General features: G+C 41.1%; 2 protein-coding genes across 4 annotated transcripts in view; both read right to left on the reverse strand.

Annotated features, from left to right (window-relative positions):
• Positions 1-319: 319 nt before the first annotated feature.
• On the reverse strand, positions 320-16,014 carry POGLUT3 (protein O-glucosyltransferase 3). Its single transcript, XM_066175794.1, has 8 exons — positions 15,786-16,014; positions 11,156-11,353; positions 10,500-10,786; positions 9,518-9,734; positions 7,958-8,154; positions 6,798-6,992; positions 5,680-5,784; positions 320-4,810 (listed from the first exon to the last, which is right to left on the reverse strand). Exons 1-8 carry the CDS (start codon positions 16,000-16,002, stop codon positions 4,685-4,687), a joined length of 1,542 nt encoding a protein of 513 aa, XP_066031891.1. The 5' UTR covers positions 16,003-16,014; the 3' UTR covers positions 320-4,684.
• A 3,095-nt stretch (positions 16,015-19,109) lies between these two features.
• EXPH5 (exophilin 5) overlaps positions 19,110-27,382 on the reverse strand; it is a 37,604-nt gene continuing 29,331 nt past the window's right edge. For all 3 annotated transcript variants that reach the window (XM_066175796.1, XM_066175798.1, XM_066175797.1), the window contains one exon: positions 19,110-26,966. In XM_066175796.1, the coding sequence (XP_066031893.1) occupies positions 21,661-26,966 (5,306 nt within the window). In that variant the 3' untranslated portion in view covers positions 19,110-21,660. The remainder of the gene's footprint in view (positions 26,967-27,382) is intronic.

The following is a 27,382-nucleotide window of genomic DNA, read 5'->3' on the forward strand; positions in this document are numbered from 1 at the left end:
GCATATGTATAACTTAAAAATACATTCATATTCTCACTGATTCCTTAAAATCAATTACTTTGATGGTTCCTAACTGTATTCACAACATTTTACAGTTGTCTCATACCTGTAAAATATATGTTCAGCTTCTTCAAAGAGCAGGTCTTGCACTTTCAGTCCAGGCCTGTAATGCCAAATCAATCTCACTTCTGTCAAATCTTCTGTGCATTGCATGACTAGGATATACTGTGATAATGCATTAGTAAGGTAATTTATTATGCTATACATTTTAATATTATAAAAGTGTAATTAATATTAAAATATAACTTTATAGCCTTACAAGCCAACACAAAAGTATGTGCAAACCTTTGCCAGTATTATTGAAGGAGACATAACCATGAATAGTGTCAAAAGTGTCAATGCAGAAAGGCTATGTTGCCTCTTGGAGACACTCGAGAGCTGAGTTCATCCTTCGGCTATGTGACTAGATAAATGCTTGTTGTGTGACTGAAATGTAATTCATAGAATAATGAACATCTGGAGGTCACACATACCAAGCTTCATCTCCTTGGGGATAGCAGTTTAGGATTTTTTTCCCCTTATCTAATTGGAATTTCCCATGATGCAGCTTGTGTCTGTTGTTAGGATTTCTGCTGTGCCCCTCTGAGAAGCCTTCTCTAAGGCTTGTCCTCATACACTACGTGCCCCATTGCCTTCATCACCCTGGTGGTCCATGTTGGGTGTCAACGTATTTCTTGTACTGCGGAGTCCAAGGCTGAATACAAAACTCCAGCTGCAGCCTCTCAACTGCCAAGCAGGTGGGAAGAGGCACCTGCCTTGACCTGCTGGCCACACTCCTGCTAGCATACCTCCTGTTCATCACTGCTTGCATGATGGGACTCAATTAAGGAATGCGCTACAGATGTTTAAAATGACTTCAAACAAACAAAATCTTTTTGCTCTTATTCCCACAGCAAAATCCAAAACTAGTGCCTTAACTGGCTGCAGTATAGATTCTCCTATGAACAACTCAACACAGAAGTATTGTACTCAAAACTCAAGCATTAGTATCTATACAGCCTCATTAAAATGTTATAAAACTTCCCACAGACAAGAAGATTCTAGCCATTAAATCCTGTGAACTTAAACAATAATATATTAATATAAAATCTTGCACTTCATCACCGCCCCTACAGACAAAACTTTTGCAAAACTGAAGTGCTAAAGGACCTGATAATATCGTAGGTTTATATAATGCTTATTTTCCTTATTATAGTTTCTTTGCAAGCCTCTCAGACGTGCTTCAACAGGTGATGTATGTTTTGCTTGTCAGCTCCCCTCCCTAACTAAATAATTTACTTTGTAATGTAATAAATGTCGGGCGTATGCTTCCCGGCATGGATGCTTGAATCTAACATTCCATCAGACAAGCTTTGATTATAGGGTTTTTTAATCATGAATCTACAAGGCAGGCCTGGCACAATTCTGTCACGAAACTAGTATATTGGTGATCTTGAAGTAAATGTAAAAAAATACAGTCTAAAATATATATGAAACTGTACCTCCTTCATATTCAACAGATCAGGATACACTAGTTCTCATTTCAAGATGAAACTGAGGTTGGGTATTTCCAAGTGGGGGAGCCTAAATATATTAGGACATACATATGATATAACATAAAAGCAGTGTTCAGTACATTAAGCTATTTTAAGGTTGAAGAAATCTGAAAATAAAGAACCTTAGGTAAAGACTCTGCCTTCCAACATTTCTGGAAGTCAAACCTCTTCTCTGCAGATTTCTGTGTTTGAAAACACTGGCACTGGGCTTTAGGACATACCATTTCAAACAAATAAACCTGCTTCTGTCATCACTGGTAAATCCCTGATGAAAACAGGAGAGGTTTTACCCTCTATTTAAAAACTGAAATTACTATGGCAAAATTTAGTACTGTGGTATGGTAACAATTTTCCAAAATTACCACCAACAAGAGATTTTTGCACCTTTGAACAGTTGCTGTTCAAGAACTACCACAGAATAATACAAAGTCCAGTCTATGCCCCTTAAAAATTCTACTTAATGTATGTATTATACTTTACTTGCAAAACCACGTTTTACTCATTATTTACCATTTCCTGTAACAAACGAGGCCAATGGGTATCATCCTCTCATCAAACTCAAATAGATCTGACATCTCTTCTGGCCTGGTGGGGAAATTGTTATGATTGTTCTTCATTACAATTTAAATTGCATATAGTAGCACCAATGGAAAGAAGAGAGGCTTTGCCCTCTTTTACCTTTGGAAGAGCTATAGTTATAAACTGAACCAGATTTCCTCAAATTACTATGGACTTGTAGCAAAAGTTCCACCATCTCTCTACTATTTTTTAAATTACAGCAAGGAGATGAATGCAGTATTTTTCAGGATATTTCTTGCCTGTAAGCTATAAAAGCATCTGTAAGGCACTCTGTTACAAACTAGTATTTGCTTCAAAGTGATGCTTATTACAAAAGCAAGGACTTTTTTTGGCAAAGAAGAATTAAGAATAGTTTCTTTCCCTTTCAATGAGGGAAGAAAGGAGGGATAAAATATTCACATTTATTTATATTCATAATTTAAATTTTATCTGATTCTTCCTTCAGTTTGAAAGACTTCTGTTTCAAGCTAGGCAAGTTTTCCTACATAGGTATTTCCAAAGAATCATGAAGTATGTGTCATGACTCTCCCTATTCTCTCCCATTTTAAAAAATATAAATTAATCACTTTTGAACTTGAAATACATGGAAAACTTTGTTGTTCAAACATCTTTTATGCTTACTTCCCTTTGCTGAGCGCACCACCTCCATAAACACTGGTGAATATAAAAAGCACATGGCATAATGGGTAATTTCCTTTAAGACCATGTAATACAGTAAAAATGACCATACACACAGAACAAAAGGGGGGCACATACTCAGTCTTAAGTGTCAGCTTCAGCAATGGAACCCTGCTCCTGTACTTTGATGTAGAAAATTTTATGTCAGATGAGTTGAACATGCATTTATAGCCTGAAGTTCTAGGACTGATTTTTATGCTAAATAAAAATTCAACCACTATATATACGAGTGTTAGAACCAGAATAAAGAGGATTATCGGTAGAGTAACATGATACAGGTTTTTTCTTAACTGGCATAATGTTATAAATGACTGATGGACAGTTGCACTGACCTCTTTAGAAAGCCAAACTTCTTTCCATATTTAGCATACTGCCTTTCCTCCTGTTCTAATGTGTAAATTTTATGTAATTTGCAGCGTAGAACCAAGAACGAAGCCTGCATAATGTGTTGAACACTAAATTTTGTGCACCAAATGAATCAGACACGTCCACTGTCTGAAGACATCTCCATTCTTTTTAGTGTAGGGAGAAGTTGGTATCCATGAAAGCTTTTATCTGACTGTAGTGAATCGGGAGCTGCTCATGCAGGCTGCAGTAGCCAAGATGAAAACACAGAAATGGGTGCTTGTGGGCACTGGTCCTGGTATTGATGTCTACTGCCCGGACTATTTATGCGTTTTGAAGTAGACAAACTTGGGCAAAAATCAACAGAGACATTCAGAGCCGCATCCAGGACTAGGATTTTTCTTCTGCCCCATCCAAAGGCAGACTTTATCAAAAGGGTATGAACAGATGTTTCTGTCCTTGTGAATTTCACATTGTTAGCTTCATGGCTGCACATGAACTTCAGCAGAAGACCTGAAAACCTCTTGTCATCCAGTCTGGAGCTAAGGCACCCTCTGGAAAAAATGGCTTCAAATTAAACCAAGGAGGACAAACAGCTTCCCAATTGCTTTACATGGAGTCTAACCCCTAGACTATTACACAAAAGGTAAACCTAGGTGGTCTAAAACTCTGCTAACAAATTTCAGATTTCATGTAGTCTAGAATATTGTAGATGCTATTGTTGAACACAGACACCAGTGTTTCCCATGGCCTGAAATTCCCAAGTCCTTTTGTGGATCTGTGCCTACAGTCACTGGCAGGGAACAGGTCTTCAGAGTGGTGACTTGGCACCCAAAGCAATGTGACTGTGATAGCTACAGAGTGTTTTAAAGCACACTTGGTTCTGGTGATTCACAGCCATGATGCTTATAATCATATTTTTCTAATCTCTCCCCCTCCTCTCCATTTTCCTCTGAAACTGATGAGTGTTAGATCATGTTGTCTGTTATCTGTCACAGACCACAAAATAATCTGAATGCATGACCAGATCTGGTATCTGTGCATCTCAAATATTCATTTTCTTTGTCTAATTCGAAAATTGCTTTGTATACACGAAACAATCTAACACTGAGGTAAACTTTATGAAGAAATCATAACACCGTTTCAACATATCACAAATGCTCCTTTAGAGTAACTTGCACTGACTCATGGCAAGATCTTTTGTCCCATCTGGAACATGAGTAGCTCTGTGCTCTTCTTCCTGCTGATGCAGTACATCAAACAAATCTCCCAGACATTCCCCACTGCAGGCTCAGTGTCTGTCTGGTGGTGGTCATGGAGCCAAAATTCTGAGAACCGACAATGCAGATCAGAATGAGCGTGAAAAAGGGTATGAAAATACAAGAACACACAACTAAGAATGTCTGTTACTGCATCAGAGTCGTAGATTTCACAGCTTAATTCCTATTCTGGCATTTTAAGTGGGTCATTTTCTCCATCCAGTACAGTTACAGATCTTCCCTTAAAGGCTTTTTCCTGTGGCAACTGCACACTGAGTCCCTGTCATCAGGCTGAGGTACAAGTTCCATTCCGTCCCGTATTTCAGGTTTGCTGGCTTGGCGTTCAGCATATTTCTGAAATATGTAAACAACATTTAGGAATGCTATAGGCACCAACATATAATTCATGAAGCAGAATTTTCCTCCTCCCTTCCACTCACAAGCCTACCTTTATCCAGGCTCCTTATGTCATTGTTTACAACCTGTGCACAAGGTGTCTTTGTAACACACCTACTAATAGGCTACATTGCCTCTGAAAGCCTCCTTTCATGTTTCTGCCTATTATTATGGTAACTTGAATATTGTCATCATTTGTGCCTAGACACTTCATGCAGATAATGCATAAAAAGGTCATTTTTGTACACTGAACAGTTCCAATCTTTGTGTTAACGTGTGGCTGGTGAAGTGGACATATAACTGCACAGCAGTACAGGAAAAAGAAATCCATACTTTCAGACAGGAGAAACTACTTCCACTAGAGATTTGCATTTTCTAAGGAAGAAATGACTACTGGGCGTACTTCACCCCCTACACTCCACTGATCACACTTCTGGAACTTCTTTTCCATATATTCATTGTTTTGTAGTAGACTAGCTCATGATATAAGTGTGAGAAGTATGAAGGGAAAAAGAAAGAAAACTGGATATACAGATTTATTTCCTACAGAGATCTACTGCAAAACAAATACTAAATGACAATGAAAACAGGGCTGACTGGGGATGGGGGCAAAAAAAAAAAAATTCCTGATTCTGTAAAGTAACTATTATATCAGGTGGCTTCTTTCCTGAGGAAGCAGGGTTTAGCAAAGCTCTTCACACTGATCTCCTATGAGTAATATGTACCATGTCTGCTGTTGATCTAAGTAAGGACAGAACATGAAATCTGTAGCATCAGTAGTAGCAGCAGCTCGGGGGAAGAGTAATAAAGTGATCCATTGTACTCACCTGGAGCACTTTATAATAGTAGCAGTAAAACCTGTGAGGCTGAAGTAATTCTCTTGCCATTAGTTGTCCTTCTTTAGCAATTTTTCTTGCGTCCTCATCATTTTCCTGGAAAATTCAGATGAAACAAATGAATAACAGTGAGTTACTCAAAGCCTCACTAGCATTGCAAGTTTAATAAATGGGCTATTCAAATCTGCAAATTTGACTGCAATTACTGTAGACTGCAAAGGCATGATTAAAAATCCAGATTTGTTTAAAAATACTGGATTGCTTTTATTGTCACTACTGCTACCTTAGGGCTATCAATAACAACTTTCATGACTAACTGTACAGTTTTGAAATCTTGGTTGACTACTGCTCTACCATTTTGTCCAAGCCACAGGTCTCTTCAAAATCAGTTCTGGTATCTCCCAGACCAACTTAGTTCTACAGATGACAAAACCACAGCTATTGCTTTGTCCAATGCAATGGAATTCAACATCTTCTTTTTAAAAATAACTGCATGAATTCATGTATTTATTCTCAAGCTTTTTAGGTCTAGGTTTCAAAGCTTTTAGTATTCGCCTCTGATTCCTTACGCCGAACTACAGTACTCTCAGAAGAGAAACTTCTCCTGTGTTTCTTTAACCGAAACAGCACTTTGACTTAAAGCACAAATGGTGTTTTCAATCACACAACTGTATCTGTTTGCTTAAAGGATCACAGCCTCTCACTCTGAGCATGTTACAGAGAGCAGCAATTTTGGTTACATTCAACCAGAACATGCAGTAACTTCTGCTCTAGTCAGGACTTTAAAAAGCTATAGCACTAATTAAGTAGTATCTAGGAATCTGGTTGTTTCTTTCACAATTACCTTAGTCAGTACACTAAGGGTCTGACTCATGAACTCTTCTGCCCGCACCTAAAATGAACACTTAAATATGACTCTAAACAGAGACGGTTACTTCAAATAAGGCTATCCAATTTTATACTAACAACAAAATGTACTTCCTTTATTCCAGGATCTCAACAGAGCTCATGCAAAATACATACATGTAAATACAAAAGAAGAAACTATTAAGAGAAATTGTTCACATGTTTGTTCATCACTTTGAACTTCAATCAATAATGTAACTTACCTTAGCCCATTTTATTTTCTCTAGCAAGTCCTCTAAGTTTCTCTTAACTGGAACATAATGTTTCCAAGGTTCCAATCCAATATAAAAGTGTTCATAGTACTGGGAATCTTGCTTCAATACCAGGCTGTCACCCAGCAAGAGGTATGGAAACCTGTAAGCTGCTACAGTGCCATCTACATTCACTTGGTATTTGTACTACAGTGTGAAGAGAGAGGAAAAAATAGTCTATCAGAATGGGAACACTGACTGTGAAAAATATCATTTTAACAGGCAAAAAGTAATCATGTTTATTCATTTTCTTCTTCAAACGCCTTTAAGCATTAAGCACATGTAGTTTCATGGTCTTCTGGATAACATAATGGAAAAAGGATTTGTTTTTCAACAGGCTGACAGTCAAGAACCTCTGTGTCACATGAACTGCCTGATGGGTATCCTATTGAAGTGTCCTGGGATAGAGCATGGGCTAGAGCAGGGAAGGAAATAAAACTAATTTATACTTCAATTCAAACAGAGTAAACTTATTCTGATTTAACATTATTATGTAGAATAATCTGAAATGTATTACTATATAAAATAAGCTGAAACATTACACTAAAAGTAACCATGAATGTACTGCTTTGGCAGATATTCTTGGATGTTACAGCATTTCTGAAATATCCATCTTCAGAACAGAATTACAATTACTATATATTATAATGGCTTTATACAGGACTCTGTCCCATTTATTTTTTATATCTCTCTTGCAGTAGAATTTGTATGCTAAAGTACAACAAAAACACTCATCTATTTTTCTAGTTTGTTACTACAAAGACTCTTTCTGACATTCATAGTGTACTTGTAATGGATATAAGTTGTGTCCATTGTTTTCATATTTACCCCAAATAAAAGAAACCCTGATGGTGAGAAATACAATTTCTCAGTCCATTAAAAAATGAAAATAAGCCAAGATGACTCTCTAAAGGTCTTCCTTGGCTTTCTTTACAAGTGTGTCACACTAGGACATTGATTACAGGTGGTTTATCTACCCTGCATGGACCCATGGTCCCACAGCAGCATAATTGGTTTGTTTACTGAAAAGAATTAACAAAAGTAAGCTTTGTCTCTTCAGTTGGTAAGAACTTGACAGCAAAACTAATCCAAAACTGTAATTTGATTGCTACCTTAAAGAAGTCAAAGAAGCCCATCAGCTGAGCCTTCCCCAGCTCTTTTTCTTTTTCTCTGAAGAAGAAATATCCAGTTATTCCAGCATCTAGTAGTTCTGGATTTTCCTTGGATAACTTGACAAGATGGAGACGTTCTTCTCGGCTGTCTCGGCCTCTGAATAAAGCCCGCTCAGTTTTGTTTTCCCAGGAGGGGCCTATGAGCAGTGAGTGAGAAGGCAAAAGCAAACAGCAGAGAAATGTTCAGGATCTGTTCAATGCAAATAAGGAACTTGGTCTGACATTGGCATTACACTTGGAGACATGGCAGGACAGGCATGGTTTCCCATAACCATTTATTAATCACAGGTTTAAACTCCCAATTCTGGTTTGAATTTTGGTATGAGAAACTCATAAAAAGAAAATCAGAGAATTGTTTTTCCACTCAACAGTTGTGTATTTCAATAACTTCAACTATCTTGAAAGCTACGTAAGGGATTATAATAAAATATGTAAGGAAAATACTAATAATTAATGCAATTCTCCATCCACAAAGCCTGCCACAATAACCAAATTTCCTTAGTAAAATCCACTTCTGTTACCCAGCAATTTAGCTAGGTCCTTGAAGAACCACTTAATGATGCCCTAAAAAAGAAAATAAATGACTATGTTGTGTCCTCTAAACACTCAGCAAGAGTCTGGAAGACTTAATCTCTGCTTACTGCCTGTTTTTAAAAACATTAACTATTCTCTTCCTCACCTTTCTGCTGAAAATTTCCCTAAAGGACCTACTAAATGGAGAAGTCTCTTACTGTCTCCTAATTGGAAAAGCAGCTGTACTAAATGAGTGAACACACAATGCCTCTACCTGATCATTTAATTGAAATAATTAATTTAAAAACTAATAAAGAAAAGAGGAACTGAGAACAAATTAAATTTTTTAAAAAAATAACTTTCCACTCCAGTTTTACTCCTTAGGTATTGCTTATACTATTTGTTTGATCCCTAAGTATTCTTTAATTTCCTGAAAGGGAGGAAGACACCTGTCAGTAAAGCTGACTCTTCTTTCAAAGCCAGAAAAGCAATTTAGGAGATCTCACTCTGAGGTATTTTTTCATCTAGACAATGTTTTCTCATTTGAAAGAGGCTGCAGCATAGTATCAGCCTACTTCTTCCAGGATTCAAATTAATTTTTTTATAAGCAGAACTTTGGGCCACAACACAGTCAGGAAAAGGGTTACTATTTGATCAGAAGAAACATATTTGAGTCCTTTACTGAGGAGAAAGACCTTTTAATTACATTTAGTTTTCCTTTGTTAGGTCATGGAAGGTATCTTCTGGATACCTTTAATGTAAAATTTACCTTTATTGCAAACTGGACTTCCTAAATTTTGATTCTAAAGGATACACCTGCTTAGTGGCAGTGTTGACAAGGGTTTGCAATCTGTAAAGAGTAAGCTTCTTGTATTCAGAGATGTGCTAGGGCACTTTGAATTGAAAACTTTAACACAATATTTGAATGCAACTTGCTTCTTTACTGGAAACCACAAATTCTTTTTAAATTCACAGTCTCTAATTCACCTGTATTTCCTTGAATGGAAAGGAGATCATTGGTGACTCCACGTAGGGTTTCCAGAGTTGAGTGGGTTACATCATATGTTGGCAGGATGATATCTCTGGAATCCACAGAGCCACACCAGGAGATGACAGGTACAGGGCCAGGTGTATCATTAGCTCCCCGATGCTCAACTGGCCAGTCTCCAACATTGAGATAAAACTCCACATCAGGAAGACGAACCTAAACAGGTACCCAAGAAAGGATAATAACACAGAGAAGCCATTTGTCACTCCTACATCTATTCCTCTGTTCTCTCATGTCATGCAGACTCAGTGCACCTACTGGATAGTTCATAGATTTAGCTGTGCCTAATGTATGAATTCCAAGCTTCTGCCCTGCAAGTTATTATGAAAGGAACACCCAGAGGCCATGAAATCACAGTTAAGCCTTAGCCCTTGGACCTTTCCAAGCATTTTCATTACTGCCAGGGCCAGCCCCCACACATTACTCCTCACGCTCTGTTGTCTTGATGGAAAAACAAATGTCTAATCTTACTTCAGGAATTATACATCTGAAGATACAACAATTGCAATACTGCCATATTTAAATATGTTTAGCCTGGACAAGTGACGACTGAGAGGGGATTTTATCACTGCTTACAAATATCTTCAAGGCAGGTGTCAAGAGGATGGGGCCAGAATCTTTCCAATGGTGCTCAGTGACAGGACAAGGAGAAACAGGCATATACTTAAACACAGGAAGCACCACCTGAATATGAGGGAAAACCTCCTTACTGTGAGGATGATGGAGCCATGGAATAGACTGCCCAGACAGGCTGTGGATATTCAAAACCCACCCTGGAGGTGATCCTGTGCAACCAGTCCTGCGTGAACCTGCTTTGGCAGGGGAGTTAGACTAGATGCTCTCCAGAGGTCCCTTCCCACCCCAACCACTCAGTGATTCTGTGATATTGCCTGAATAGTCTGACAAGATCCAAACCAGTACCTTCCTGGCCAGTGACAGGAACATTTCATCGGAGAACATTTTGAAGTCTGTGTACTTCCCTAAGGAGCGCCGGTAGACATGATTATCCACAATAGTGTAATGAACAATAGCACCTCTTGTTTGGCTGAACTTTGCTGGGATTTCCTTCAGCATTCGCTGCAGGTCAATGGTGGGAAACGAAACAAAGTCCTCTGTAATCTGAGGTTCTTGGGATGGACAGGACATCATGTCCTGCCAGACCTCAGGGTCTTCTTCAGGACAGTCACAGTATTCATGATAAACTGGTTCTGTGGAAAACAAAGCACCCAGAGTCTGTATTTGTGATTCTACAGCACACATAGTTTATACATTACAGTGGCTTGGCATTTTTTATACCATGTTTTCTACAGTTTTCCTGGGAAATCATCCTTCCTATAATTTCTGGAATTTTGCAGTGTAACTGAGAAAACAGCAACATTCTTCTCTTCTCAGACTTTGTGTTATCAGGATGAAATCATTCTGCTAAATGAAGTTCCATTTCTCTGAACCTGACAAGCACATGGTGGATTCAGAACTCTTTGAGCTGCCCACAGCTACTACAGCCCAGGTATTGCAGTTTCAAATATATCCTAATTCAGAACTTTGACACATTACATTAGATCAAAAAATACCCTTACCTTTCAAAATATAAGGTGATTGAGCCACATGCTGATCACCATAAAGTATCTCAATTTTTAAGCCTTTTGTGACACTTCCATACATCCGATACCGCATAAGGAATGTACCATCATTTCTATCCAAAGGCCGAGGGGTGTAAATTCTGGCGACTTCTTTTGGAGACAGTGCTTTAATTACCACTTTAAACTGTGTTCTCCCTGGCACGGGGAAAATAAAACCACACAAAATCACTTTAAGCAATTAGAATCACATCTAGTAAATAAAGGTAAGGAGCAAACTCCACTGAATTAACACCACAGAATTTAATTTATTTTTCACTACAATTTTTTAATTATACCAAGTTGGTACAACTAATTTCCAGTGATGAAATATCATCCTACCAAATATTCTTAGTCATTGCACACCTCTAAATGGAAAAACCTGCAGGTGTAGATAAAAAGTTAAATATTTGATTACAAGACAGAAGGAAAGGCCAACAGTATTTTGAAGCCAAGATTAGGTTTTATTCTAAGTTTTCAAGTTAGTGCTCTGAGGAACAATAATTTCCTCTAAAGTAAGAAAGATAGGAAACCAAGTTAAAGTAACAGGAGAAAAGAATACTTGCCAGCTTGTGGAAAGGCAGCTGTAGCATGCAGGAGTCACATACAAATTGTTCAGCTTTGGGCTGCTGCTGACTGTCTTGCACATTTAAAGTCACAGCTACTGAAAAGCAGGGATAAGAGAATGATAGTAAAGATGTTCCCTGGACATCTGTCTGACCTGTGCTTCAAGATCACCAGCATTTCATCATTAATGCATTAAGATATGGAATAATGTATGGACAATATGAGTATGCATAAACATAAATATGTCATATTCCTTAATTCTATCACAAGTGGTCATTGCCAACTTTATTAATTAAAAAAAAAGATTGGGACAAATTATTCATGAAGTGTGACATCCTAAGCACTGTGAACCAAGCAAATACAACGAAAGCTACCACCAAGTAATATACAGAAAAAAATGAAAACTGAAAAAATCCAGACAAAATCAAGATGTTACTAAAATCTGAGTATGTCCCAACAGCACTAAATGACTGAGATGTCACAGTTAACGCTACATTTTGCATCCCCAGATAAATGCACTGATGTGGTAAGTACCAGTCTTTTAATGATCAATCATGTCTTCCTTAGATCACTAGATCTTGAAATCAGATTCGAGTCAAATACTGTGCATGAATATTCAGATTACATGACTCTCCCGAAGGAATGAACCTCTCTGCCTCTAAAGTTGTGACTGCAAGTCATTTTTAACTTGCTTCAAGTAGCTGACTTTAACCAAGTACCCTCTCCCTACGATTATTACCTAGCATTATTTGGATGAAGAAGTATTCAAATCCAGAGCATGTCCTGAGGTTCACAAAGAAAACAGTTTCCTGTTCAGACACAGGAATCATTTGATAAGAGAAGTAACTGACAACAAAGCTCTCTGGGAAAAAGCTAACTCCACTGAAAGTCAAGGGGAAGAAAAACGAGATCGAGTATTTCATGTAAGTACAAATAATTCATTTGAGGCAACAGACTTCTTGTTTGTAATTTATAACATTCATTGTGTAATGGGGCCAAGGCCTCTACTGCATACTTAAGCATAACAGCTTTTTGCTGATTTTTATTTTTTATTTGGAGGAAGTTACCATGGTACTTTCACTCATGTTTTATGGTTTCTCTCAATCCAAAGGAATTACAAAAGAAACATGTGTCTTTGTTGAATCAGCACCCCTAGTGTTTCTTTGTTATCCCGAAAACATCCGGGACAGCATTTAAGGTCCAAAATAATTTCCCAGTACTGAAGAGAGACTAAAATATACACAGTCCAAATGGGATACTTTAAGAAATCCAGATAATGACACCTGCTTTACGCTTTTTTTTTCCTTCTGTGCAGCTTGCAAAAGAGGTATGCCACGCATGGAGGACAAGAGATGAAATGGAGGGAAAGAGGGAAAAGATAACAAGATACTGATTTAGGCAAATTGCTAGAGAAGCACAAAAAAACCCTAATAACCCTATTTATGACACATACGCTGAAAAGAAATCAAAAGGTCTGAAAAGAAGATTTTTTTGATTCAACTGTTTTACTGAAATTGTTGCTGGTTGCTTTCACAGATAGAAATCACAAAATCGACAGAGCCACTAAAGAGACACACAAATTATTAACCTATACTTTCAGAGAGTTGGATGCAAGAGCATATACCCAGTAACAAACAACCACAGGTCTTGTGTGTGGCCATCACAAAAGTCCAGGGAACATGGTCAACCAAAGACCTGAAGGGAGGTCCTGCAGTGCCCAGGTATGAAAGAGAGTGAACTGAGATATACAACTCTGTTTGGCAGCAGTGGAACAAGAACTGGAAGAAGCAGCCCTGCTCTTTGAAAGCATTTGGTGAAACCTGCAAGAATACCTGGGAGGCCTTGAAAAATATTTGTTCGCAGAGTATGCAGATCATCTGAACAACAATTAACAGCTGATTTTATCACAGTCAGTAGTACATAAAGACACGGTTGCCGGTTATTAAACCTAGGATAACACCTAGCAGAAAAGAAGGATAAGACATATCCAAGTGTCCAAAAAAAAAGTCTATCCAGTTTACACTAAAAGAAAATTCTGTATTTTCAGCAGGGATTTTCTTAATCTTTGAAAAAATTTTTCTAGGGAAAGAATGAATTCTGCATCATTTGACATCTTCCTACAAATGCAGGTCAAACAGTTACAGCCTTTGGGTTGAAATTCCAGTGTAATGTGCAATGGTGCATATCAATTCTGGTGAACAGACTTGACATTCAGAAAAAAAATCTGGATTTAAAATCTACTAGTTATGCTATACAAGTTTTATAATGGATCCCAGTAAGTGCTGACCCACTTGACTGAAATTCTAACGCACACCAAAAACTATTAATAGATTTGGACAAATTTCACAAATGTTATGCCTTAACTGTAGCTCTGCTGCTCTGATCACAGTATTCCTGGTTTGCAATGGAGGAGATAATATGGATTTTTTTGCTATCTCAACAGGAATATTTTGAGACATATTTAGTTTATATTGGGGAGTGGTGCCTGAATAAATATTGTTAATTGTAATTCTTAATGACATTTTACAGGAAGTTTATAGCCAGGGTCTCTACGAGTACTTCAAACAGTCCTCATGCACTGGAATATGACCAACCCTACCACTCATTGTTTTAAGGATCCTTGGCACCCTCCCAAACAATTCTTGGCATGGGACAGCAGCACAGGCCGAGGCAACAGCTCTTCCCTGCTGGCAGCACGCATGCTCTGTCTTTGACTGGAGGTCACAGCAGGTCATGGGATGAATGAAGATCACTCCATGCCAGATGGCATTGAGACTCGGAAACTTTCTTGTGACACTGAATTTATTAACATAAATACGAACACACTGCAATCAAATCTAGGTTCTCAGTACCCATGTCCTACCAGTTCATCTTGGAGGACTAACACTAGCATGAGAACCCAACTGAACTTCACACCTTTTCACCTTTAGCAACCTGTTGTTTGAACCCAAGGCTCTCCCTGTGCAGCTGCTATCAGCCTCCACGGCATTGGCAGTGAGCGTGCAGTCGCATTCTGGACTGCAATTACAAAACTGCGCAGACATCCAGCACCAAGCTACAGCAGCAGATGGAGAAAGTCCAGACCTGAAACATCTGAAGTATCCACACTTCTGTCAGACTGAAGACATACCCTGTATAATAATATATGTCTACTCTTTCATTCTGCAAGCAGCAACTTTCTAACTAACAAGACATGAAGAGGCTGTGCATACTTGGTAGCTGCCCTCTCAGTACCATCTCTGTGAACAGTAAGTAATACACAGCAAAATTAAGTAGCTTCTACCCTATGTTAATGAGCAACACAGGACTTCCTCTAGAGCTACCTCAGGGTTATCTTCATTATAGGATCTGTGACACAAAAGCAATTTTATTCCAAATTTAAACTATTAATCTAGATTGCGTGGAGTTAACTTGCAGCAGGAAACAGCTGACTGCCATCATACCACTGGCCTCCCACCCTCAGGAGAAGTGTCATGGGATGGTTTGCGCTTGTGCTGAGTAATCAACAAATTAAAATTACTCCTTAACGGAGCAGCAGTAGGATAACAAAGCCCAGAGGGCTCTGCTGACTGAGACAGAAATTTTAAGCAACTGGTGTGTGTGAGGCTTTAAAAATAATTATGTTACCACTTCCCAGCTGTGTACTGGATTTTATGTCCACTAGCTCCAGGAGCACTGGCTCTTTCTGCGCTTACTGGTTCTTTGCTGTGAATTCCATACTGTTTAGAGCAGACTACTGGGGAGAGCAGAGAAGGCACTGGGCGGCACCAGAAGAAAAGAGGGTCTGACCATGTGCTTCGCTTGCCGTCCTGTGTGTCCCGGGCAGTGCGGGACCGGGCGCGGGCTCAGCCCGGGAACAGCGATGGCACAGCCACCGCACGGAACGGGGAAAGGAAGGAAGGAAGCAAGGAGGAGGGGAAGAGGGGAACGGGTGGGCACCTCCAGCCAGGTTCTGCGGCGAAACCGCGGCCCGGGGCAGGGCGTCCATTCCGCGCCCCTCCCGCCCGGAGCACACGAACGGTACCTGGCGGGGAGCGGGAGAAGTTGCGTCCGGCCGCGCTGACCGCCTGGATGTAGAAGTACCGCACGGGCACGGTGAGCCCCGCGTTCAGCCCGGGGCCCCACACCAGGCTCCGCTGGGCGCTGACGGGATCCGCCGACTCCGCCGGCCGCAGCAGCGGCCCCGCGGCGCCCAGCAGCAGCAGCAGCGGCGGCAGCGGCAGCAGTCCCCGGCCCCCCATCGCCCCGCCGGCCCCTACAGCGCCCGCTCGGAGCGGGGTCCCGGGCCTCCTCGGGCCCTGCGCGGCCCCCGCCCGCTCCCCGCCCCGCGGGGCGGCCCGACGGGGCCGGGGCTGGGTAGAGCCGGAGGGAGGCGAGGGGTGGGCCGGGCTGCCGCCGGGCGGCTGAATCCGGCGCCGCCTTTCCTCGTTCTCTTCCTCCTCCTCCGGGCCGTCCCGCCATATCCCCAGGGCGGTGGGGCGATGAGGAGCTGCTGCAGCCCAGCCCAGCGCAGCCCGTGTGCGCCGGACCGCGCCGGCGGCGGGACAGTGCCTTGCCTGCACAGGCACGGGAGCGGGCTCGGAGCCGCGCCCTTCCCCACAGCCGCGGAAAACACAGCACAGCCGCTGTGAGAGCGGGCAGCGGGCTCGGACCCGCTGGGTTGCGGTAGACTGTCCCGGGAGGTTTTTCTGCCCTGACTGTGGGCGCTTTTGCGGGACGCGCTGAAGAGCAGATGATCGGAGGGTGTGTTATTTGCCCCCCCCTCAAATAACGCATTACCTGTGGTTTAGGATGGAACTCAGCCGGCAGCTGAACAGTTGGCCTGGAATTTAAAGATGAAAAAATCGTCTTTCTCTGTAGTTTATCGTTACTGCCTTGTGTCAGCTGATGGTACCACCGATTGCTCTAAAAGGAGAAAGGTCCAAGCCCGTGACATAGTTTAAAATTCCTCACTGTTTTTAGGATTTCCCATAGCAATTGTATTTAAAGCGAAGGACAGAGCAGGGACCGTGTTAGGACGCACTGACACATGGGCTCAGCTCCCTGTCCCCGAGAGGAGGCTCAGACACACATCCATGCCCAGGTGCTCCTGAGGCCTGTGGTTGAGATGCTGCTGGTGTCCCTCATCAGTGCTGTGATGCTTGGTAAGGGGAGAAAAGAATCACAGTACTATCCTCTAGAAAATGTAACAAAAAAGTAATTTCATAGATTTAAAATGTTGGGATACAAGTAAAGAGGGTAAAACTCCAATGATTTTTCTCCTAAGGTTGTTTTGTCATTTTTACCATTTGCTGCTACTGGGAAGTATTTCAAGGTATGATTAGATGAGAGGGCTTACAAGACTGCAGGAGAATTAAACGAAGATTCTGGGCAAGCCTGGATTTTCACATGCAAAGCAAAGAGATCACAAATGAATTCTGCCTGGTTTTGAATAACATGAACTTCAAGTCTCTGTGCATACAGACCATGAAAAACAGGTTCCTCGAAGGGGAAATTATCAAGTCTGGTTTCCTCCTTGCTTTTGTCTTTAGTCTCTTCAATTCCCTCACTTCAGATAGTCACAGATCTCCACTGACATACCATGTGCGATACTCTCAACAGGTGAGAGAAAACTTGTGTAGTGTGGCAGGGTACAGGGCAGGGCTGAAGTCAGGCAGGGACATCAAACTGCAGATCAGGATCAGTCCCTGTGAGGGGAATCGGGGCCAGGCATCGCTCTGGGATAGCTGCCTGTCCTGAGGCTGTCAGCCTGCAGATAGGGCCACACTCAGCAGGAGGGCAGAGGAGAGATGGAGACCGATGTCCTATGCCATCAGTGGGGCAGAGACTGATACCCCCAGGCTGGGCCGGAATGGTGTCATGAGCCATGGGCAGGGAGAGCGGGGGAAGCCCTGAGGACGTGGGGGAATCAGGGCCTGATGGTGCTCTTGGACCCCTGTTCCTGAGAAGGAGCCACTCCTGTTCTGGTATGGGCTGGGACCAGCTGCTGGGAACAGCTCTGAGGGAATGGCCCTGGGGGTCCTGGTGGGCATGGAGGGACACGGGCCACCAATGAGCCCTGGCAGTAATGATGGCCAACAGCAGCATGGGCTGAATGAACCAGGGCAGTCATTATCCACCTCCATTCAGTACTTGTTAGACCACATCTAGATCCTGCTTCCAGCCTTGCGCTCCCCAGTACAAGCCATCAATAAACTGGATCAAATCCAGAGGAAGCCACTGAGATGGCAGAGCTGGAGCACCAGCCCTGTGAGGAGAAACTGGGGCAGCTGGACTTGTTAAGCCTGTTAAGAGATACCTTCAATGAGGGGGTGGACCTTACAGAATCCCCTAGGAAGATCATGAGATGGTGCAGGGCAGAAAAATGAAAGACAACTGGCATGAGTTGAAAGAAGAGATGGTCACCCTGTAACATTTCCATGTTACAGGCTGAGGCACAGGTTGCCCAGAGAGGGCGGTCCAGTCTCCATCTTCAGAGATTTTCAAGCCTCAACTGGATGAAGCCTTAAGAAGCCAGCCCTGACCTTGAAGCCAATCTGCTGCGAGCAGGAGGCTGGACCAGAGACCTTCCAAGGTCACACCCACCCTGACCTATCCTTTGATGAAACCATGAAATTTCTGTCCCCTCTTTCAAATGCCATCAAGATGGTAGAATGCTCCAAGATCATCTGGGTATGTGCATGACCTACTGGGTGGACAGAGGTATAGGCAGAAAAGCCACCTTAGGTCACAAACCATGTTTCCTTCTGAAGCCAAGCTGAAGGACTGCATCATTGAGCTCAGGTACCACAAATACTCGCTGTAGTAATTAAGGCTGAGAGTTTCACACTATTACACAGAATGTGGCAGCCAGGTTTCATTCAGGCCTAATTGCTGCTGAAGGGATTTTCACGTGGAGCTCATCACCTTGTAAAACTACTCATCAAACACTATCCTTGGCCCCTATGGGAGTGGAGGGTGGAGTACTGGCACCTCAAGGCAAGTTGTAGGCATACGGCTCTCTAAGGATTTAATATGTCTACTGTAAAGATTCTACCACAGATGGAAGGCCATTTGTGTGCTGGAGACTCAGCAGCTGGCAGGACAAGATAAGGTAGCACATCCTGCCTGTGCAGGAGGCAGGCCTGAACCCAGCAGCTGATGTGACAGCTGGCTACAGCTGTAGGATGGACCAAGGTTGCCTGCCCTGCTCAATCCATGGCTTTGTTGGCCATCAGCATCCTGATGATGTTGGCAACCATATTAAGATGCTGGATTTTTTAATGGTCTGCTGCATTCACAGCATATGAAAAACAAATACAGTACCAATATATTTTTTTTCATGTAAATGCAGAATTTATTTCAAACAAATAGTTTTAAATGTGAATGTCCTGTAAATTATCAATATTTATAGAATATATTTTTGCTAGAGAAAAGTGTGGAAGTGTCAAAATTTGGCTCTGCTAATCTGAATGGAACTGATTGCTATTCAAAAGGTATTCTCCCTATGTTTTCATGCAATTGACTGTTAGAACACTGTTATTCAGGGTAAATTTTAGTTTACAGATCCTCAACAGGCTGCAGTCTTCCACAGCTGATTTACAATCAAAAGCAGTTTTTACTTGCTTACATTAAACAAAGCCACCTCATTTCCTGTCGTACGCAGCATAGCAAATGAAAAAAACTTATGCCTGCAAGGTGAGCACTTAATCCAACTACTTTTGAATGGGTAGAAAATATTTATAAATAAAAAATGTTCTAAACCATCCATGTCTAGTCAAGAAAAACTGTATGACCATTTACTTGCTTTGTACACATTTCTTTTTATTATTCTTTACCTTATGTAGGCTGGTATCCCAAATTTTTGGATTAATTCATTTTGCAGAAATGTACAACAGCAGAAATTCCGCACAGATACTCAGCTGGTTTTATTGTCTTACTCTACAGAATCCTGTACACACAGAGAATAGAGACATTTACAGAAAAACATAATTTCTGCTTAGAATACCATATTTTACAAGACTGCAATTATAGCGTAGTCATTTCCTTCCAGCATTGCCTATGTCAGCATATTCTTATATCCTTGTGAAACAGGCATGTCATAGAGATCAATTCTGACTATAAATATACAGTTTATGTTACTCCTTCTATGTACAACAAAAGACAAATTACCCCAGCAAAAAGTAATAATACTTATATATCAGTACAGATTTGAACTACAGACTCACTTCTTTAACGAAGCTTACAGTATGAAAAAATAAGGATACCTGTAACCTACTGTAATATTTTCATCTTTTAGTTTCTTGTGGAGTAGTCAGTGATACAAGCATTGCTTGTCTTGTGTAAAATATATTATTTTAAAATACCGGTATACTGTCCTTCAAGTTAGAAAAATATAATTATGTCCTACAGAAATTTTATTGGATTAAAAAGCATATAAAAATATGGACCATCATTTCAGACCATATATGAAATTAGAAATAAAGTAGAAGAAAATGTATAATTATTTTAAAATATATCTTCTGGCTCAGTGAGCCACTTCTGATATTTTATAAAAAGAGAACAAAGCTTAGTTAGAAATTTAATAGGCAGGGACAAGTTTTGGCTACTGAGTAATAATACTACATTATTGTTGTGGCTGAAGAAGAGCTAATGGAACCTGTTTACACCCATTCAGTTTAGAAGTTAAAGAGTACTGTGGTAACAGCAGGAACAGTTGAAAAATACCAAAAAGGGATGGTAATTTAACAAAGGGCAAAGAGCCTTTCTTGCTGGTTTTATTTATTTTGCATGTAAAAAGCTACAGTCTACGGTGCAGTGGTGCCCCAGCCAAGTGCCCTCTCAGGCTGCCCCAGGTGCTGCTGCCCTGAAGGAGCCCAGTGGCTGCAGCTGCCTCATCCTGAGACCAGCCAAGCAGAGGCAGCTGCAGAACTTTGGGACCTCACAAAGTGTTTTGGTTACCTTCTCACTACTAGAACAGCTGAAGATTTCAGCCTATGAGGTTAATACAGGAAATCAACAGGCTAAATCTTTTTATATTTTGAATTGTTAAAAGTGTCTGACTTTTAATCCAAATTATCCTGTTTCCATGTCAAAGGCAGAAATCTGGACAATCATGTCAACTGTAACCAAAGCTGTGCTGGTTACGAATCTTCTGTGTCTGGAAAGCAGATTTCCATGCTCAGCTGTCTTTATTTTGGTCAGTTTCTCAGTGCTGTGCTCTGTGTTGAACTTTTTCTCCTACACTAGAAGTACTTCTGCAACTCACATTGCTCACTGCTCTTGCAATGCTGAAAAGTCCTGGTGTGGAATCTGCCTCAACAGCACAGAAGTACAAATGCCACCAGGGACATTGCTGCTATGCTTCCCAGGAATGCAGAAAAAGAATATTCATGCAGCATGCATGGATCTGTAGAAATTTAAGATGTTTCATTTTGAGAGGCTATTTGTTCAGTGGGAAGGATTATGATGCTTGATAATGAGGAATATCGGAGAAACAGCAAATTATCAGCAAAGTAACTTCTTGGTTGTCTGTTAAGTTCTGTAAGAAAAAGCAGCTCAAGCTAGAATTCATCCATTCCAGCACTGCATAGCTGGCAGGAACCTAACTACTGCTTGCTGACTCAGAGGAAAGCCATCCCTGGACTTACACTGCCCAAAGCTCCACAGCTGTTTACCTTCTATTATTTGGGGAAGGGATTTTTTAACATTGTTTTTCCCTGCTAAGAGAAACAGGAAAGGTGAAGCCAGACATTTAATCCAAAAGTCAAATGCTCAGCTAATAAAACATACTAACTCCCTTGAAACTAAGGAAGCTGTACCAATTTATAGCAGCACAAGAATCAGCTCAGTGTATTTGACATGTTTTTGCCTGCCCAGAAACTACCACGCTATTGTGCCCTCTTAGTATCACAGTCCCTTCAAAGCTCTGATTCTTTATCTATCTCATCTAGGTAATATTCATCATCAGTGGTGGTATCACTGTCTGAGTCCGAGTAAGCGGCTGGGTCTTCCACGTAGGTATCAGTCAACTCTCGGGGGGACGAAGCAGCTGATGACATCCTGCTCCCAGCAGAACTCGAGCTCAGAAGCTCAGCCCTGTTTATAGAAGAGCTCTCTGTATCTCTGAAAGCACCAGGGTTATTAAGAAGACATGGTCTCCATAATCGCCCTTCGGTGAGCGACCTCTTGATATTTTCCAGGAAAGCCAGTTGTTGCTCTTTGCCAAATATACCAAATTCCACAGAGGGATACATTAAATTTCTAGTGCTGTAACATTTTTCATCGTCTGATGCCCAGTTTTCATTCTCATCGCAAGACAACAGCTCTGAGTAAGATTTAAATCTCTTCCCATGAATACCATCTTTGGGTAGAATATTACTTCCTGAGGCAGAGGTCTCAAGGGAATCTCGAGCATAAATGCCCTCAGAGAGGTGACGCTCACGCTGACTTTTCGCATGGCTCTTGCGCAACTGACAGCTATTGAGGTTAGTGTTTTCTAAGCTGGGAGACCGAGAGGTATTTTGGCGCTGACCAAGTACTGTCTGGGAAGTCAAGTTCTGCTCTGGACATGTGTCTGCCTGCATGCAGCTATTTACATAGGTGTTGGAGTTTTTGTCAGTCAAAAGTGGCAAGGGAGGAGCGCAGGCATGACGGCTAGCTCTTCCTTTCTCTTCATCCAGTGGGTAAGAGGTAGTAGCACTGGGAGCAATGGGCTGGCTTTTGCTTTCTAACCTGAGATCAAGTGTTTGGGAATTCTTATTTCTTGTGGCTACTGCTTTATCTGGAAATAGGGTTGTGAGTCTTGGCTTATTTTCCACTTTCACTGTAGTTTTTTGAGGACTGATGGCTTCCTTCTGGGTGTATGAACTTGTAAAAAGCCTCCTTTTGGTGTTAACAAGCAAAGAAGGATCGTTCTGATTTTCAGTCTTCTTATTATCAGCTGTTCTTGGTCTTGGAGTATTCTTCTCAGAGTTCAGACTGTGATTCTGATTTTCATTGTCCAGCTTCAGGAATGGCTGGTGGGAATCCATTGAAATCAATGAGTCAAGGGACGTGTTGACATCTAAAGAAGGAGCACTTCCATCATTCTGTGAAAAAATGTTACTTATGTGTGGTTTGGGGGGTAAATTTTTACTTGAAAATTTACGACTTGTTTTGTAAACAGCCGCCAATTTATTTTTAATTGAAGGTCTGTTTTTCCTTTTTTCTATATCTTTGACTTTGTCACTTGTGCAGTTGGAGAGAAGCTTGTTCTCCTCCTCTGCACTCTGCATTATGTTCTGACCTTGTGTAACCCTGGGGACTTTATTGTTCAGGTTGCCCTCACTATGACTCTCTGATTCCTGAAAACCACTGTAAACTTTACCCATATGAGAACTCTGTGAGTTTTGCTCTTTTTTAATTTTTGAATTCTTTATTTCATCTGTATCTGTGCTAGCGGCTTTGTCTAGCTGAAGTAATGGAACAGCACTGGAAGCTGTGCTTACCTCAGATGCTTTGCTTGGAGACTCTGAAAGCACTTTGCCACAAAAGTTTAAACCATTCTCTTTTTTTCTTGAACTGTCAGCCCTTAATTGCAGTCCACTAAATTTATTATTACACAGAGGGGTGGTTCGGTGTAGGACATCGACTCTCTGTTTAACTTGGGTACTATCCCTGTACACATCTTCCATAGGAGAAAGTGGCACATCAGCATGCTCTGTGTTACCACTCCTTCCAAGGGAACTCTTCTCTCTAGAGCGGAGGAATAAACTGTTCATATTTTTCTTGTTCACTTTTGCGGGCTGAGAGGAGCTTTCAGAGCTTCCCTTCTGTACAATATTTTTATTTGTTGAATTAGAATATAAAGGATTCTCTAAATGTCTGCCTGGCTTGGGAGGGGTTGATAAAGTGGATAGTCGTGGTGTGGCTCTTTGTAAAATTTCCTTCTTTTCTTTTACATTTATTTGTGCCTTTTGGCTGCTTGAAGCATTAGAAATGGCCTTACCTAACTTATCCACTATTGCAGTGGATTGTGGGCCACCAAAAGAAATTTCTTTTGTCACCACATCAGAAAGTACATTTTCTGCTAATGAAAGATATGCTGAATTATCTTTCTTGTTAGGTACCACACTCACTGACTTCTCAGAGCTAGGGGATAAGTGAGAATTCTCTTCTTCACTATCAACAGCAGTTCTTAAATTCTGAGGTGTGACCAGAACTGGAGATACTTGGTCAGAAGAATATGAAGGCACCTCTTTTTCTGAAGTGGTAGGGAAAAAATCATTTTCTAAACTCACATGACCTTCATGTTTCTTGTTTTGTATTCTTGGTGACTGAGCATTTTCTTTCGGACAAGGTAAATCAGTATCCTCTGAATTATCTCTAAAGAGGCTACAAAATGTTTTTGAATGCCTCCGTGGTAGTGTGTAATAAATTGAAACTAGTTCATGATACTTGACATGATCTTCATCAACACAAACTGTAAATGTGCTTGTGGTTTTGTATTTCTGCAAAAAATTTCCCCCCTCCTTATAATATGAAAACACAGCGGATTCTCTTCTACTTCGATGTTCACATCTGTCTGTCAAATCAATTGATGTACTACTACTCATTGAATCATTAATATTTTTGGTTAAAGGACTGTGGTAATCTTTGTCACCTGTGGCAGCATTTAATGATGCTGATGTTAAAAAGGAACATTTTGGGTCTAAACAAGACACATCTCTTTGACTAGCATAAGAGGTGTCAGCTCTATGCGGAGTTTCAGACCTTAAACAATTGTACATTGTTCTACTTTCTCTAGGTAAAGAGATGGGTGTCTCTGACATAATACTACCAGCAATGCTAGCTGATTTTCTAGGCAAAGTGTAATAAATAACAAGGGGGTCAGAAGATTTGGAGCTGTTTCTGCCAGGGGAGCCAGTAATGCTGCAGCTACTGGTATGTCTTGGCGAACTGTCTTGCTTGTGAAACCTTCTGAGACAAGGTGAAGTACTCTTCATTTTTTCAGTTCCTTTTTCAAGGCAAAAATAACTTAAACTATTTTCAGAGGTATTGGGGTCTCCATCAAAGCTATGCCTATAAATATTTCCAGAATTTCCATTTCGTGGAGAACTAGTAGTGAATTGTCCATTGCAGTCCTTAGTAACTAAAGTGCTTGCATTTTGCAGTGTTTTCTGTGAAATCTCTTTGCTAACACCTGTTCTGCTCACTTCAGCTGTTTTCCCCACCTCTGCTTGAGATTCAGTAATAGTGCAATTTACTGAAGAGCTAGTTAGTGTTCCTAAGCTTTTAGCATTGTCTTTATGAGAAAGTGCTTGTGGAGAGTTTTGTGAGAAACCAGATGAACGCTCAGGACAGGACAACATGCCTTGACAGTTCACTAATTTTTCAGTGGATAGAGCAGAAGTAACATTCAGTAGTGAGGACTGTCTCTTTGGAGCAGCTTTGTTAAGGGCTTCTGCACTCCAATTATCCTTTTTGATGCTCTCTCTTTGTGCTGCATAATGCAGATTATGTTCCCATTCTTTCTGACTTGGAAGAAAAGGTTCCTTCCTGCTCCCATCAGCTGGCAAAATACAGGGAGGATGACTGAACACACTGTTGGGTGGGCAATCATTTTCCTTCATTTCTACATTTCTTCTATTACCAGTTGATGTACAAATTTTTGCAGTATCTCCTCTGGCAGTGGCTTGGGTTTGTCTCTTTGATGTCATTGTGTTAAAGAGAGATACATCTCTTTGCCACATGGCAGAAGCAGGGCTGTTAGAAGAAAAACTGCGTGCATTGATGTAGCTTGTATCTGCTGGTTGAGGAACTGACTGTAACAGCATGCCTTCATCTGGCTGTTTCACACCTTCGGCCTTTTCCAGGTGTGTAAAGTCTGCCTTAGTACTCCTTTGGGTAACAACAACTGAATTCCTGTTCAGTCCTGTAGGTTTTGGTTGGTCCTTTGAATTGGGGAAGACTGACTCATCAGTTCGGATACCAGATGAAGAAACAGAAGAGTTACAACTTAGCCAAGGCTGACAGCTCTCAGTGAATTCTGAAAAATTTCTGGTGACACTTCTTGTCATCCTTTTGATACTTGTATTTTCTGGAGAGTACGTGTGAAAATCGTTCTGCAGGCGCTGTGAACCAAACTTGGCATTCTTTGTATGTGCCCACTGGTGGTCATTTAAATTAGCCATAAACGCTTCAAAGCTGGCATCAGGGGAAAGAAACACTTCATCACTGTAACACTGAGGAATATCGGCCCAAGAAGGATAGCTGTCTTTTCTTCCATAAGAATTTTTTTGGTTTGCATACAACTTGCCATGAGAAGAGGTATCTCTGTAGTAGGATCTAGAGAGATTATTTTCTGATTTGTATAAAGGATAGTTTTCCCAGTTATCAAAGGGCAACGGAGAAGCAGCTTTGTCAGGGCAACTAATTCTACTAAAGCAATTACTGCTTGAAATAGATCTTCTGTAGTGGTGTTTTGACTGGTAACTTGGGTATTTCTTAGTTTCTTGTAAAGAGCTGGGATATCTACCATGGTCTGTAGCATGAAATTCCATCAGTGATTGGGTTCTAAACATTGTTTCTGGAGTTTGTTCTGAAGAGTCTGGTGTGTTGTTCCATACAATGGAAGACAGAGGAATTCTCTTTGGGTTCTGTCGGCCAAACCTTGGTACAAAACCATTCTTGCTCTCCCTTGCCAATGGATGCTGTAAACTAGATGCTGATAGCTGATCAGAAGATACAGATGACGGACATCTCCGAAGGGAACACACAGAGTAACTTCTGCCAGCTGTATCCCTGTTCATACAACCTTTGTGCCTAAATCCACTGTTCTGTGTTATGGAAGGGGTATACAAGCTCCCTTCTGAAGAGCGTCCGAAAGAAACCGCAGACAGCCTCCTACGGTGCAGTCGAGGATTTCCCTCGACTGCATCACCATAGCTGCAATCTTCTTGAAAGGCTGCTTGGTGCCAGTTTATATATGCACTGTGTAACTTCCTTGGTCTGATGAAAATCTTGTGTTCATCTTTGGCCCTCAGTGTTCTCAGTCCATCTGGGAAAAATGTGCTAGGCACGTCACTCCAGTCATCTCTCTGTTGCCCTCTACTAGCAGCCTGCCTCTTTGAAATAGGGAATGCACTACTACTTTGGACATTTGATGCACTGCTAGTAGAAGCTGTCCTGTCCAAAGGGTCTTGGGTTTGTTCCTGGGCCAGCTGGTCATCCAGATCACTTAGAACTGCACAGAGGAAAAAAAAAAGATACTTGGTTTTGTTTTCTTTAATAATCTTCTGACTGTTTATGTTAAAAAGTTTCATGTACTACATTAATAATCAGAACTGGCTTTAAAAGGAATCAGCTTCTCAGCATTCAAAACCCTTCCCAAACCACACATTCTTCCTCCATAGGATCTCTCAGCAGTCACCCATTATGACTACAAGAAAAAAAATGCTCTCCTCCATGACTGCTCTTTATGTAAATGTTAGTCTTTATGCTAAGTTCTCACTCATACACTGTGTATGTCTGTGTGTGTGCGTAAACCTTCCAAATATAGTCTGTAAGCAAAAAAATCCCGGTAAAGAATTCACTAGGCAAGCACGGACCTTTCTGTGTGTTCACAAAGCGCAGTTATGACGTAACTATACGAAAACAGAA

This window comes from Chamaea fasciata, unplaced genomic scaffold (assembly GCF_029207755.1).
Source record: "Chamaea fasciata isolate MVZ Bird 193981 ecotype frontalis unplaced genomic scaffold, bChaFas1.0.hap1 SCAF_2, whole genome shotgun sequence".
NCBI lineage: Eukaryota > Metazoa > Chordata > Aves > Passeriformes > Sylviidae > Chamaea > Chamaea fasciata.